The sequence below is a fragment of the Sphaerodactylus townsendi genome, linkage group LG10 (assembly GCF_021028975.2).
Source record: "Sphaerodactylus townsendi isolate TG3544 linkage group LG10, MPM_Stown_v2.3, whole genome shotgun sequence".
NCBI classification, from domain to species: Eukaryota; Metazoa; Chordata; class Lepidosauria; order Squamata; family Sphaerodactylidae; genus Sphaerodactylus; species Sphaerodactylus townsendi.
The window spans coordinates 31,400,115-31,414,415 of record NC_059434.1 but is presented as its reverse complement, the minus strand read 5'-3'; the positions used below and the strand labels follow the sequence as shown (position 1 = coordinate 31,414,415).

Below are 14,301 nucleotides of genomic sequence, written 5' to 3'. Positions count from 1 at the left end.
AATGTGTCATACACAGCTACCTCAAATTGGTCTGGCCTAGCAGAAAAGCCAATTTTAGCCTTGGACTTGTGTGAGGAAAAGTATGTATGACAGGAGATTAAACTAAATGGTTTACATTTTGAAAGAAAAAGAAAGCCTTTATAGTCTGGAAAAAGAATCATGGGTCATTGGGGGTCCTGGTGTTGCTTTTGGACTATTGTTCCTATGAATCACTCTCCCTCCTGCTTACTATCTTCTCAAACTGTATATTGGAAATAAACAGAGAACCCAAATACCAGATTCTTGATCTAGTCCACTATAAATATAGTACCTAGCAAAGAGATTTCCTTAGAGCATTACAGAATTCTGTTTCCCCTCTCTTCCGCACCCACCAGTACAAAGTGTGCCATTTTGTTACAGGGAATAGAAAGCCTATGCATAACTATTATATAACCATCCAGCCTTTCCCTCACCATTCGGTGGTCAAATAGGCATCCCAATCTACCACAGTAGGCAAATTGCAAGCATGAACAAAATCACTTTGTCTTGAGATCATGTTGGGAAACAAAAGAGGGTTTAAGCCTTCAACCTCCATTGAATTTCAGTACTCAAAACCAGCTCCTCTGCTCTGCTGTTACCAAACTCAGGTAGATGTGGAATAAAGGTACTGAGGGATGAGTTAGATGGGCACAAAGAAGGCCTCTTCTTTCCTGTAAAAACATGATATGGTGCCTGGGTCTGTGTGGATATCCCTTGGGAGGCAGGGTTCTGTTATGATCTAGAAGAGCTATGGCAATGACAGAATCAAGCCCCCTGAGTCCCCAGTGCTTTTAGATATCACTGGACTCTTGAATAATTTTTGTGCAACAGACTATCATAACAATCCCCCAACCTACCCTCTGAAGTTATCACATTTCTCACAATATTTTTACTGCTTGGGCAAACATGGAATAACCCCTTCCCCCATGGATGATAGTCTTACCTCCAGTTCCTGTAAGTGGGAAACACCTGATTTGGTGCATGTGGAAGCAATAAAATACAGATTCTTTGGTAGTTCAGTAGGTATCCAAGAAAGATTAGCATCATATTCCTCCGATAATTCATCTATCCCATCCAGGCATATTAGAAGGGGTTTGTCCGATGTAGCAAATTCCAGTAGGGAAACAAACTCTTCCACCAGTGCTTTAAATTCCTTTTTTTTTTTTTTTGGGGGGGGGGGGGGGGGGGGAAACACAGAAAATATTTTACCCAACGTCAAATAGCTAGGCATTCTGAACTTTCTCTTGGGTCATGTCAATTCAGCAGAAGCAGTGGATAACAGAGGATTCCTAATGACTTACTGAATACACAGAACAATACATAAGCAACTGAGACAAAGAGAGTCTTCAAATACATGTCTGCCCATTTCCAAGATGGGCTGTATTCTTGCCTCAAGTCTCAAGCCCCTCCACACAGCACAGGGAGAGTGTGTTGCAGGCAGGATAAAGTTACCTGCTTTCCTGTTTTCCCATTCGCGTGCCTCTGTGCAGGAAGCAACCAGAGCCTGCGGAAACAATGCTGGTTGCTGTCGTACCTTCACATGGAGGCACAGGGGATTTTTTTGCTCCTCACCTCCTTCACTGGGTAGCCATGCGAGCAGGCTGGCATGGGCCCTCACAGCCATGCTGCTATCCCTGCGACCCCATGTGGCTAAGCAGCTGCGAGGTGGGGACTTTTAATAAATGGGAAGTACGGCCGAGTAAAGCGCTTCCCGGGGCAGCCGTTCACGAGCGAATGGCTGCTACCCACATTAAAACCAAAGAATCATGGATAGCACAATTCTCGGATAATCTGTTTTGGTGGAGGGAACACGGGGCAGCTTCGCTTTAGGGGCGGGAGCTGTGCGAAGTCCCCCACCCTACACGAAAGGGTTTTTTCCCATTCCCAGCCCAGGTTTATTGGCCTGTGCGGAAGGGGTCTCAGTGCTTGATGATGATGATGATGATGATGATGATGATGATGATGATGATGATGATGATGATGATGATGATGCACTTGAGGATTTCTCCCTCACCTCCAATGCCTGCAATCACTGGCGAGGAAATACAGGCAGAAAGGTAATTCTGGATCCTGCCCTATTATTATTTGATCAGCAAGATTAGTTCTGCACTTAAACTGCTCTGCAGTCACTCGAACTACACTACTTTTTTCATTGCTGTTTCTTGAGTAAGAATAGAGGAGGAAGGGGAGGGCACTGTAAAAATGCAGTGTAATTATTCCTACAGTTTAGTCCGAAGCAAAATTTAACGGGTTACCTTGGGTAAATTAACAGAGATGTTGTAAATATCTGCTATCTGATAGCAAAGACTCAAGAGAATCAGTCGGATATTTCTGCTTTCACCAGTGATGCCAATAAATCGAATTACCACTCGGAGGTTCCTGCATTCAAAGGGGGAAAAAAACAATTCTGAAAAAAGTATTTTTAACCACCAGCAAATAAATTTGGTATTTTTTAATCCCAGTAATAGCTGAAAAAAATCTTCAGTAGCTGTTAAAAAATCACAGTCTTTAGAAATAAGATGCTGCTGAGTTCTTTCAAACTCTTTGAACCAACTGAAAGGACTCCACTCTTTTCAAGCAGAGTATCTGATCTCCACCTGCCTCTTGCTGACAATGAACATGAGAGACCCTTACCCAGAGATCCAGTTAGAAGCCAAGGTAGCTGCCTTTGCTGTGAGGGCACTTTTCCCGCATCCAGCTTCTCCACAAATTACAGTTAGTCTTCTGTTTGAAGATGTAATAAGATTCTTCAGCTCAGACAAAACTGTTTCTCTGCCTACCATACATTTAACCCTATTTGAAAGGGGAAAGCAAAAGTAATGAATTAAAAAAAATTGTTGTTACTATAAATCGTAATGTCGCAGTTAAGAAAGCGAGCCTGCTCCAAACCTCACTGTCATTCTTTTAGAGCAGATTTCAGGATGCAAGCACTAGTAAACGAGCAGATAAAGTTTCATAAAGGTTTATGAAGGTACACAGTTGTTAGGAATCTGTGAATGACTGCTTCTTCTACCAGATGGTCTCCTTCAGAGAGAACTTTCAAAGGACACACCTTTCAAAGGACACTCAGGTCAAACATGACCTGTGAGAATCAATGTAGTGTAATGTCACACTTGGATTGCAAAGTGCCAGATCCCAATTCCTACACAGTCATGAAGCTCTCTGGATGTTCTTGAATAAGACACGTTATCTCAGCCTAACCTATTTCACAGGGCTGTGGTGAGGTAAACTGGAGCTATGTTCTTTCTGAAAACCAAAAATTCTTGCTTTTTGAACATACAGGGAAAAGTCATATCTGTTGCATATTTCCCCCCACACCTGATCTACTAATTTGTTGTATCTCTATATAATTAACAGCTTCATAGTTTGCGGCCACATTAGCACTCCAACACCAGTTGTATGTGTAGGAAGTACTCATTCAGAAACAGTTGCCTCAATTGTAGTAAGATGCTTGGTTTGCACCCTCCTTACATTTTGTAATTAGCTTTAGCATCCCAAGGCAGCCATTTTGGCATGAGGCCCATTGTAGAGGTGAGCCGCCGAACCCAGCAGAACCGAAAAAGAGCGCTTGGAATGCCGGTGCCGGCATTCCAAGCGCACTTGCTCCCCCAACCCCCGTTCCCCCGTGAGTCACAGGTCATGAGATGCCTGACTCACGGTCACCAGATGTCCCAGACAAAGGGACAAAAGGGCCCTTGCCCTCAGGTGAGGATTAGACCCAGACACGGATGCTTCCTCCTGCACGTAGCAGCCCTATGAGATCATGCATCACATGATGATCTCCCGCTCTCCTGCCTCCCGGTCCGCCCACATTGCCCCCCCCTCTTGTAAACCCTAATAAAAGGAGGCAGAGCCTAGCACACGGCAGAGTTGCCATGTTCACGGAATCCCGCGCTTCCTGCTGCTGGCTCTCTCTACCAGATGATATCTCCGCGTCTCGTCTCTTCCTTGTGACCTCGCGGGCATGACTTCAGCCCATCCTTTAAATTCTGGAAGTGTCCATAGCCTCCACAAGAGTGGGACCCTGTCCAACTAAATTTGGCACCTAAACCAGTAAAGCCTATCCTGTGGTGGTAAAAAATAACCATAAACTAAATAACTGACAATATACTGCCCTTTAATGGTTTCCAAAATTTGCCACCAAATTTGGCCTATCTCACCTTTCCAATCTGAAGTCGACACTAGGGAACACTGGTGAGTATTGCTGAGCATCATCTACATGATGCTAAATTCTATCAAGCTGGAAGCACAGAAAAAAATTACATGTAATGGGCACAATTACACTTAACAGCCCAGTCCAAAGGGGGGCCAAATCTGCCTATAGACATGGCACAGGGCAGTGTCACTGGATTTGCCCACCCTGGGACATTAACCCCAATGGAGTAGCAAATCTGCTAGCAGACAGTCACCATGGCCCACCACAGCATAGCAGGGGCATTCCAGAGAGGTGGCTGGGAGTGGACTCAACATTAGTTGGCTTACACCTGGCCTTTATCTGCCGGAACACCGGCACTGCGGGCTTGGACTTACACTATCCTTTTGGGTGGCAATAGTCCACTGAGCCCAATGGAGGGCTTTTCAGTGGTGGAGAGGCTTTTCTTTTGTTTTGCCTCCCCGTGCCACCAAGAAGGCTGTAAGGCTCTGGATTGGGCTGCTCATCCTGACAGTGAGCTGTAGTGTCATTAAATTTTCCTTAGTGTTCTCTTGTTACTTCCTGAATGAAAAACCAGGCCCATCTGACATTTGCTTAGAACTTTGTCAGTACAGATAGTCAATGAAGCTCCCCCGTGAGTCACAGGTCATGAGACATTTAAACATTTAAACATTTGTTTAAATGTTAAGTTACTGCCAAATGTATATTAGATGAACTCTTCTCATTAGTGAAGAGAACTACTTAATTTCTTTTCAAGGGCCTTGGGAGCTTCCAGTGACAAAATGGTGGCTTGATGGATGCAGCCAGTCAGAGAATGCCTGCTCATGCAAAAATTACAACATTTCACAGCAAGTCTCCAGGGCTCAGATAAGAAAACCTGTCTTTTGCAGCATGTTCTAGGTAACAAAGCATGACTAATGCAGGTTAAGTAAATCACATTATCAAACTTACAAGGCCTGACAATGTTGGATATGTTCCAGAATCTCTTCATCATTGTGCATTTCAAATGCTTGCTTTCTTGTATGTAGACTTTCCCAAAAGTTCTTTGAACTAGTTATTCTGGTGAAACTGGGGGTGGGGAGTAGGGGAAATGAAAGCAAATATTACCATCATATACATTCCCCTTCGGGGAAGAGGCGGCCTATAAATCTAAAATATAAATAAATAAATAAATAAAATATGTGATTGACATCCATGCTGAAATGTCAGATGTATTTCATAAATGTTCAGAGATGGAAGTTTATCTTGGCATATATTGGTCATTGCCAAATTGTGACTGACAACATTCACAAGTATATTTCCAACAAATGAGGACATGTATATCTATTTTAGAAATTCACAAAATGTGCTTGGGATTGTCAACATCCCTTTGGGATTACCAGTAATCACAGCATTTCAGATATCCATACAATATTAACCTATAATATTTAAGATATCAACATGCCGCATTTCTATCTCTGTGTCATGTTAAAGCCCTGGGATGGTTGATGTTTGAGGAATTGATGTCAGTAATTCACTACATGGTAGTGATGTACTACATTGAAAAGTAATGCAAAACGTAATGTAAGAGGTGTTATGCCCAGATCCATGATTGGCCTGTGTTGACCAAAGGGACTGGGAATGATGTAGAAATGGCTTGGGGTTGGGAGGTGGGGCAGATTTGTAGTGGAATCCTAAAACACACCATGGACTCCATTACATTCTCACCCCCTCTTTGACGCTGTCCCTGGCATGACTTGGTTCTTTGGGAGACTGGCCTTCTCGCTGGAACAAAGGAAACCTTTGTTGGAAACACAGCAAATGGCAGACAGCATGGAAAATCTCAAGCGGCAAAAAAAGCGGCAGGATGGGGTGTTGGGAAAACAAACTGTTTTCAATAGCAATACTTTAATGCTCTGTGTTTATGCAGACAACAACAAAAAAGCCAAAATTTTAGTTCTTTTAAAGTTCTTTTAAATGCTTTTGAAAGACAGAATGATGACAGCCAACACTTAAAATATTTGTTCCCTCAGGTTTATTGCTTCTGAACATGGAAGTTGCATTCTTACCTACCACAGTAAATATCCTTCATATTTAACCCTTTTTGAAGCTATCTGAACTAGGGGCCACTCCCATGTCTTGTGATTCCATGAAGAGTTCCCAAAGGGAAGTGAAACAAGGCGTATTGTCAATCAGTCGATTTCTTGGGACTTTATTTTCATATGTCACTAATCATGTCTAACAGCATCTAGCCTCATGAACAGGGTCTTGTATTCATTATTCACTCAAAGAACAAGTAACGTGGCTGACCTGTTGAACTGGTTGATAACAATTTTCTGAAAATTATTGCAAAGACGCTCAATGTAGTAAGCATGGGCTTTGTTGCTTGCGGGACTGATTCCATCTTTTCCCCAGACAATATTCTTTGTATAAATATTTGTGTGACGAAGCTGTAAAAACAAATATGGTAATCCACATCAACCATCAAAGCAAGCAAACAATTTTTCTGAACAGATTGCCCGATGAGCAAAATCAACCTCATCGAAGACATTCAGAAAGTCATAGTGAGATGTTCTGCCAAGGAACTCAGCAAGTATCTCTGACCTACCCTGGAATGGATGCTTTCCATAAAGGCCTGATGCGCATCCTGCTTTCTTTTGTTGACTTGTTGTTCTTGTGGGTGAATGTCAATGTATTTGGATGCCTGCTTACTTGACAGGTTACGCTGCAGGTCAGTGATGTTTCTTTTGAAACAGTGGCAGTGATCTTCGCAAGATCCTTGGACCCGGAATCCTTGATCCACTTCTTGTTGCAGTACTTGCAAAACAGAAATAATTCTCTTTAAGCATTTGGAGCAAACCAATTGCCCCACCCCAGAAACAGTATGATAGTTATTGTCAGTGTAGTCACAGAGTTATACCCTTCTAAGTCCATTGAAGTCAACAGATTTCACTGTGAAGTATTTTGAACATGTTTTGTGTTTTATTTTCACCTGTCTTGAGCAGTGTGGTGGCAGCTTCTTGGTCAAGAGCAACTGGGGCATATTCTTGAAATATCTTGCATAGATTCTGAAAAGATGTCAACCATTTGTTCTTAGCCTTTTGCCTGCAAGCAGGATCCTTGCTAAATATGTCTTTGTACACAGTGCTGTGCAGAAAACATGAAATGCACAAATAGTGAGTAACGGCTGAAAAAGATGCTCTGCTAACCTTAAAATGTACAAATCAGTAGCTCCATGTCAAAGCGATATATTTTGAACTCTGGGTCCCACCCCCAAAGCACTTGTACACAGAAGCAACATGGAACTTTGGATCAAGAACACAAAATGTCCCCAGGCTGCATTGCTACAACTGCTTGGCAGTGATACACTGAGTGAAGTCATGCTCAGAAGCACAGGGCACATCTTTGGGACAAAGAGAATTTTAATCTCCCTGCATGAGATTAAAGTTTGCATCAAGAAAGAGAGTGTCTAAGGCCCCTTCTACAGATGTAGAATAATGCACTTTCAATCTACTTTCAGTGCACTTTGCAGCTGGATTTTACTGTGCAGAATAGCAAAATCCACCTGCAAACAATTGTGAAAGTGGATTGAAAGTGCATTATTCTGCATGTGCAGAAGGGGACAAAGTTTCAGGATTAATACATGACAGAAAACTGTATGATAGGTAAAATTTAAAAACAAACCAAATAGGCTGAAGTTTATAATTTGCAGGAATGCAATTTTCATCCAGACGGTACCACTTAACAAGAAGCTGAAGTTCCTCCTCATATTCATCTACAGTCTTCTCTGTGGGTGGAGAAGAAGTAGCAAAATCCTGCACAATTGCTTCATATTCCTCTTTGATGGGACTCTCAGTTTCATGTTCTTTGGGTGATGATAGATCAAGTCTCAGGACATCATGGAGAACTTCACCTGGAATGTCATCTTTTCCCCCCGTTAGCACTTCTGTATTCAGACTACCAGACAAGATCTGAATTGTTTTTTCCATGCTCAGCTCAATAGCATCTTTAATGGCCTCAAAATGTTCCTTGCTTATCATTTCTGGGAGACAGGGATCATCGTGCTTTTGCCCAATGAAAACCTAAAATGGGGGAGGGAGGATGTAGAGGAGACTGATTCCTAGACAGCAGACAATACATTGTTCTATGAAGCATGTTCCATGCTGAGTCAGTAACCAGAGAAGAAACTTAGGCAGATTCCGCATGGGCCAAAAACAGTGGTGTGAAAACAGTGAAAATGGTTTAAAACAGTGTACAAGGGTTTATACTGTTTTCACACTGTTTTCACACTGCTGTTTTTGGCCCATGTGGAATCCACCTTAGGGTGTATCCTTATGGGGAGGATTTTTTTCTGCATTCATTACTGCTGTGAATTCAGAGGCACGTGCATTGGCAATATAGCTTCAACAAGGGAGTCTTCTGCATACTTTCCTATGCCATTTCCCTTCTCTCAGTCCACTAGATTTTGTTTGGTTGTTTTTTTTTTTAGAAAAACTGGCAATAGCTATTGCACTATAGCAATTACCACTTTTTAAATAGCCCTCAAAAAACCCTTCAGTTACTCAGTGGTGAAAATCATAAAAACAAAATTGAAAGTGACCTTCAGGGTCATCCATTCTAGTCCAACCTCCTGCACAATGCAGGAAATTCACAACTGCCTCCCCCACATGTCCAGTGACCCCTATTCCATGCTCAGAAGATGAAAAACTACCTCTAGGACAGTGGTTTTCAACCTTCCTAATGCCGCAACCCTTTAATACAGTTCCTCATGTTGTGGTGACCCCCAACCTTAACATTTATCCATTTTACAGATGGAGAACACTGATGCAGAGAGTCTTAGGCGACCCCAATGAAAGGGTCGTTCGACCCCCAAAGGGGTCACGATCCACAGGTTGAGAACCGCTGCTCTAGGATGACAATCACAAGGGAAAGTTGGAAGGAAAATGGCAGCAGTGTGGCTATGACCTTGGAAAAATGTGCAGCTTTTTGGTCCAGATGGTATGATGCCATACTTGGATTGTGCTCTTCCCAAAAGAATGGGGAAAAGCAGGTCTGGAAAATGGCACACTGAGAAATGGGCAATTGTATCGAGATTAGAGCATGACATTTTGATCATGTTCTCCCCAAAAAGGTTCTCCAGCTTGGAACTGAAAGTGGGCTAAAACCTCTGCGTGGAAACAGCTGTGTAAACAAATGTTACTAGTCAAATGTTACTGTGTAAACAAATGTTACTACTAGTTACAAATGTTACTAGTTACAAGTAAACAAATGTTACTTGACCTATACTTAAAAAAATTAGTACGAGACTTTAATTTTATCTTCTGTACACTTGAAATATAATGTGGGTGGTTCATCAAATAGGAAAAGCAAGACCCCAAAATTTAAAAAAATTAATTAGTTGCATGCCAACTTACCACAAAGGTTTGGAATCCTAATTTCTGGCACTTCCTTAATGTCTTTATATGCAAGGAAGCTGCACAGTGATCATTACTGATTCCGTCTTTTATTCCCCATCTCAGGTCTACCATGCGGAAGTCATAACCTCTCTTTTTGCAATAGCTGTACAACCAAGGAAAGGACTTTTCCATTAATGCATTTCTCTCAACCTCTGAATCTGGTTCAAATAACAAAGCACATCAACAAATTTATTAATATTAATATGGATATAGATGCAGTTAGTATCCTTCCAGTTATATGCTTTTTAGACCCCAAATCTAGCTGAGTCATAAAAAGTTCCTCACATGGTTGAGAAGAAGATCAAGTTCTGAACCTAAGTCTCAATGTTGTCCAAATTTTTTAGGAACACTGTTCTATGAGGTTCAGTTGTCCAACATGAGTTGAAATATACCAAAGAGGTATTTGGGCTTCATTATTTCAGTAGGAACATATTTACAGCTGTGTTAGACACAAGAGTAATAGCTGTGTGGAAGCTTTCACCTAAGAAGACTGAGACAGCTAGAACTTCACAAATCAGAAGGGTTCTCAGTGGGGCTTCCTAATAATAAGTGTTATCTATAATGTGTCAGAACATCTTACATGCTAGAGAAGAGTTTTTCCTTTTTCATAGTTAAAGCCTGTTTGAAAGATCTTTCATCATAGGACCTCTCAGAAAGAGGTTTGGAAACTTTTTGTACTATACAAAAGCTTCCAAGCACCTCTTTAACTAGAAGTAACACAGTAGAAATGTGTGTATTAAGCATGGGTAGGCTGGGAAGTTAGAATGGCTCATGACCAAAGCCAAGCAGAATGGCCTCTGCAGTATTACAATGACCAACATGATAGCGCAGGAGGAGGCAACTGTAGAGCTGACACGAGTCATTGTTAGGATGGAAGAGTCTGAGCCAAGTAGCTCCTGAGGTGCTGGGAGATCTCCTGGGGTTTGGCTGTGCTGTTTCTGGCTGCCAGAAGCCCTCCAGGCAGAGGACTACCAGGAACATTTTCTGTAAGTTAAATGGCCAGTCCACCCCTGGATCATGAAAAACATATTTATTTATTTATTTATTTATTTATTTATTTATTTATTTATTTATTTATTTATTTATTTATTTATTTAAACTTTTATACTGCCCCATCCCCGAGGGGCTCTGGGCGGTGTACAACATAAATCTCAATACAATTAAATATGGTTAAAACCTTTAAAAACAGCAGTAGGATAATAAGAGGCATCCAAGTACCGTAATTTTAAATCCTCCCCCAAGAGGGAGGGAGCGGCGAGTCCCATTAGATAAAAGGACCCAGGTGTTAAGAGCTAAAGAGGGGGGGGCACCTTCAGCGGCTGGTCCCTCCAAAGGCCCAGTTCACTTTCATTTCTCTTAAAGACCAATGTGTGTCTTTGAGCCCTTTACTCTTTGCGCCCCTGAATTTGTTGCCTCCAGAGTTGCATGGATCCCAACCTGTCTTTTAAAGTAATAGATTAAAATTTTTGAATAAAATAAAACATCCACATTTTGCATAACTCTCATGTGTGGGGGGTGGAAAGCTATTACTCTTGTGTCTAACACAAGCTGACTGATAGTGACCCTGTAGGTATTTCAAGGCAAGAGATGTTCAGAGGTGGTTTGCTATTGCCTTTATCCACATCACATTCCTGGAATTCCTTGGAGGTCTCCCATCCTAATACTTGCCAGGACCAAGACTGACAATGTATGACTGGCCCAGGGTCACGCAGCAAGTTTCCATGGCAGAGTGAGTATTCAATCAGACGTTTCCCAGAACCTAGTCAGACACCTTAACTGCTACACCATGCTACCTCCCTTCCTTGTACTGACATTTTATTCCAATCCCCATTTTTGAGTGTGCTGGTTTCAGAACTTGTACCTTGATATCCTCCACAAACATAGATCATAAAGATTTTCTTTTTGGAAAAATATGGCAACTTGATCAATCCTCTAAGTACAGCTCTGTTTGTATTGCTGTCTGGAAGGCTGTTTGGATGACACATCATATTTTTAGATATTTCTTGGTTTTGCGGCAATAGAGCACTGAAGGATTTTTGTTTTTCAGTCTGGATTTGCAGACTAGGTGTAGTTAAAGATGAGGGCCCACAGAAAACAGCTTTGTCTTCTTTATCTGTTGAATCATTCACATTCGATAATACAAGAGAACCTGATGGACCTGTCATGCTTCTGTTTATTTTCTTTTCATCAGTAGTCACAGAGTTTTCGATGTGATTGACTTCATCCCTTGTTTGCGTTTGGAGGAGCCAGGTGTTTCCAAGCATCGATTTCTGAGATTCTGCTTTCTTGAATATGGAAATTAATTCTTTTTCAGTCAATGAATTAACTGCATCCCTTTCCACGTATTCATCCAGGTAGGCACTGTACATTTCATTGCTATGTTGGACATGCTCTGTAATTTTTACTTCAGGCTTAAGAACAGAACAAAAAACAATATATAGCTTCAAAATTAATTAATTAAATTAATTGTTAATATGTACTAGTGAACATTCATTTCTGTAATTTGGACATACACCAACTGTTCATTGCTTTCAGTAGATGTAGTCAATATAAGGGTGACAAGATCAGAGAAGAAGGCTTTGGTAAATTCTTGATGCACAGTCATTACCTGCAAGGAATGGGAATATGCATAATGGCAGATACTGACCAGTGCAAAGTATGTTCTTAGTATGATGACTCAGTATCATTCAGCTGCTCTCAGGAGGATGTAAGAAACATGTTAGTCTACACATCTTCAATGTTCACTTTTAAGCCTTTCTGAACTCATCAACTTGAGAACAGAGCACACGCCCAGGAGCCGTATCCTGGGGAAAATGTCAGTCTGCAGTGAGATAGGGGAGGCAAGAAAGTTCGAATCTGGCCTGGATCCAACCCACAATATGGAACATTACTAGATGCATCTTACCTTTACCTGTGCCAGGGATGGGTGCCCTCCCCAAGCCTCGTGAGGGCAGGCTGGGGGCGTGGCCAGGGGAGGAGCCGTCATTAGTCAGCTTCCTTCTGGCCAGTTGCCACATTTCACCGGCAGCCGAAAGTCCTGACTTACGGACCTCAGCCAGTGGCGTAAGATGGGTGTGGGCAATGAGGTTTCTCAGTGGTGGCACTGCTGGGAAGTCCCCTTGGGAACAGCAGAGTGGCATGCCTGCAGCATCTCAGCTGTCCACCCTATTGTGGATGAGGCAGTAGGAGGATAAGAAAATTGACATAATAGAGAAAAGTGTGATTCCTATTTAATTAGCAATAATAATTTAGAATAATGTGAATTATATTTCTATATTTTTAAGTAGAGAGCAAGTGATAATTTTTAAATCATGTTTATATTTGGTGCAGAAGAAATAGGGAGCCCACCTTTTTATCTTATCACCCACCTTTTTATCTTATAGTAGAGGTTTCTTCTGTGTATACTTTTAGCTGTTATTTATTTCCAAAAAAAATACTAATAAAATTATTTTTAAAGAAAGAAAAATTAGAAGATTAAATATATGAAATGCTATGAATATGTGCGGTCTTCATAATAACTGGATTGCATCTATAGGGTATAAACAAGGAAAGAAGTATTCTCCAGAGCTAATTACTAAACGGTGAATTAAATCACAACCCTTGTGTCCCTATTTCTCTGCCCCATTTCTAGCAAATGAGGTGATAAGCTTGTGTCTGGACTGTATCACTTTGGACTGTATTTGGGGAGTCACATGATTGAATGTTCCCCTATACAAACAGGAAAAACCGTGAACGCAGAAGCAAGCTGGCAAGGAGAAGTGTTCCTTTCCTGGATGTACTAGTTTTCTCATTTTTTGAGAGTCATATTTTATTTGTGGGGGAGACACATTTCATCATGTCAGCTCACCTGCTATATGATATACAGTCAAGGCACAGGTTCGCCTTTTCATCTACAGAGGACTGGGTTCAGTCATCTTACCTTTAGATGAAATCTTTCCGGATTTCTCAGGTGTGATTGACTTCTACCCTCAGATTCCTGGATGGAACTCTTAGTGAGGTAAAAATACATGTGGCGCTATGGGTAAAGCAAAGCAGATGTGTTAGGAACGGTGATTTCCAACCCTTCTAAAAATAAGGAAAGGCAAAGAACCACCTACTTTTAAGTGTGTCCTAATTTGCAAGTCTGTTTCTTCATTTACTTTCATATATGGTAAATGCCAATGACATCTTTGTTTCTAGAGGTAATTTGATAAACAAATTAAAAGCAATTCCTCATCAGTAAGCTGTTTCAATATTTTTTCTAAGCAACTGCTGTGAAGAGAAAGTTTACTTGGTGCAAACTGGGGACTGTATCCAGCCAGCTTTTTGTTGTTGTTATTGTTCACTTTTGCCCAATTATTCTCCTCAGCACCTTCCTCCCACATCACTTTTGTCCATGCAGGTACCATGATCCACAGACAGTATTCTTGGTTTTCAAAGAGGACTCAATTTTCTTTTTTTCACCTGCAGAAAAACTGCTGCCTGTGCCTCTGCCCAAACGTGGCATTCAAAAGGTAGCTTCACTGTTATTCTTTTCATAATGCCAGCCTGGTGCAAATTCAGTTCTTGGGGTTTTTTTTTCCTTTCAGATTGTCCTCCTACTTCATAGCAACCGTGAAGTAATTTAGAGCCTTTCTGAATGGCTATGTGACAACACCATTGAGGGAAATTATGGTATGAAGGTGAAGTGAATACTATGATTGCCCGCACTAAGAA

At 41.4% G+C, this 14,301-nt stretch overlaps 1 protein-coding gene across 5 annotated transcripts in view; it reads right to left on the bottom strand.

The window, feature by feature from the left end:
* Positions 1-14,301, bottom strand: part of LOC125440412 (NACHT domain- and WD repeat-containing protein 1-like) — a 57,761-nt gene that overhangs the window by 39,349 nt on the left and 4,111 nt on the right. For 4 of the 5 annotated variants that reach the window (XM_048510228.1, XM_048510227.1, XM_048510229.1 and 1 more), the window contains 12 exons: positions 13,704-13,781; positions 13,526-13,621; positions 11,468-12,017; positions 9,565-9,764; positions 7,835-8,232; positions 7,143-7,297; positions 6,759-6,967; positions 6,461-6,600; positions 5,123-5,239; positions 2,653-2,811; positions 2,274-2,397; positions 962-1,171 (listed from right to left, as the gene is read on the bottom strand). In XM_048510228.1, coding sequence (XP_048366185.1) covers positions 962-1,171; positions 2,274-2,397; positions 2,653-2,811; positions 5,123-5,239; positions 6,461-6,600; positions 6,759-6,967; positions 7,143-7,297; positions 7,835-8,232; positions 9,565-9,764; positions 11,468-12,017; positions 13,526-13,621; positions 13,704-13,781 — 2,436 coding nt within the window. Of the gene's footprint in view, positions 1-961; positions 1,172-2,273; positions 2,398-2,652; positions 2,812-5,122; positions 5,240-6,460; positions 6,601-6,758; positions 6,968-7,142; positions 7,298-7,834; positions 8,233-9,564; positions 9,765-11,467; positions 12,018-13,525; positions 13,622-13,703; positions 13,782-14,301 lie in introns of those variants that run through there. The other variant, XM_048510232.1, reaches the window with a different exon arrangement.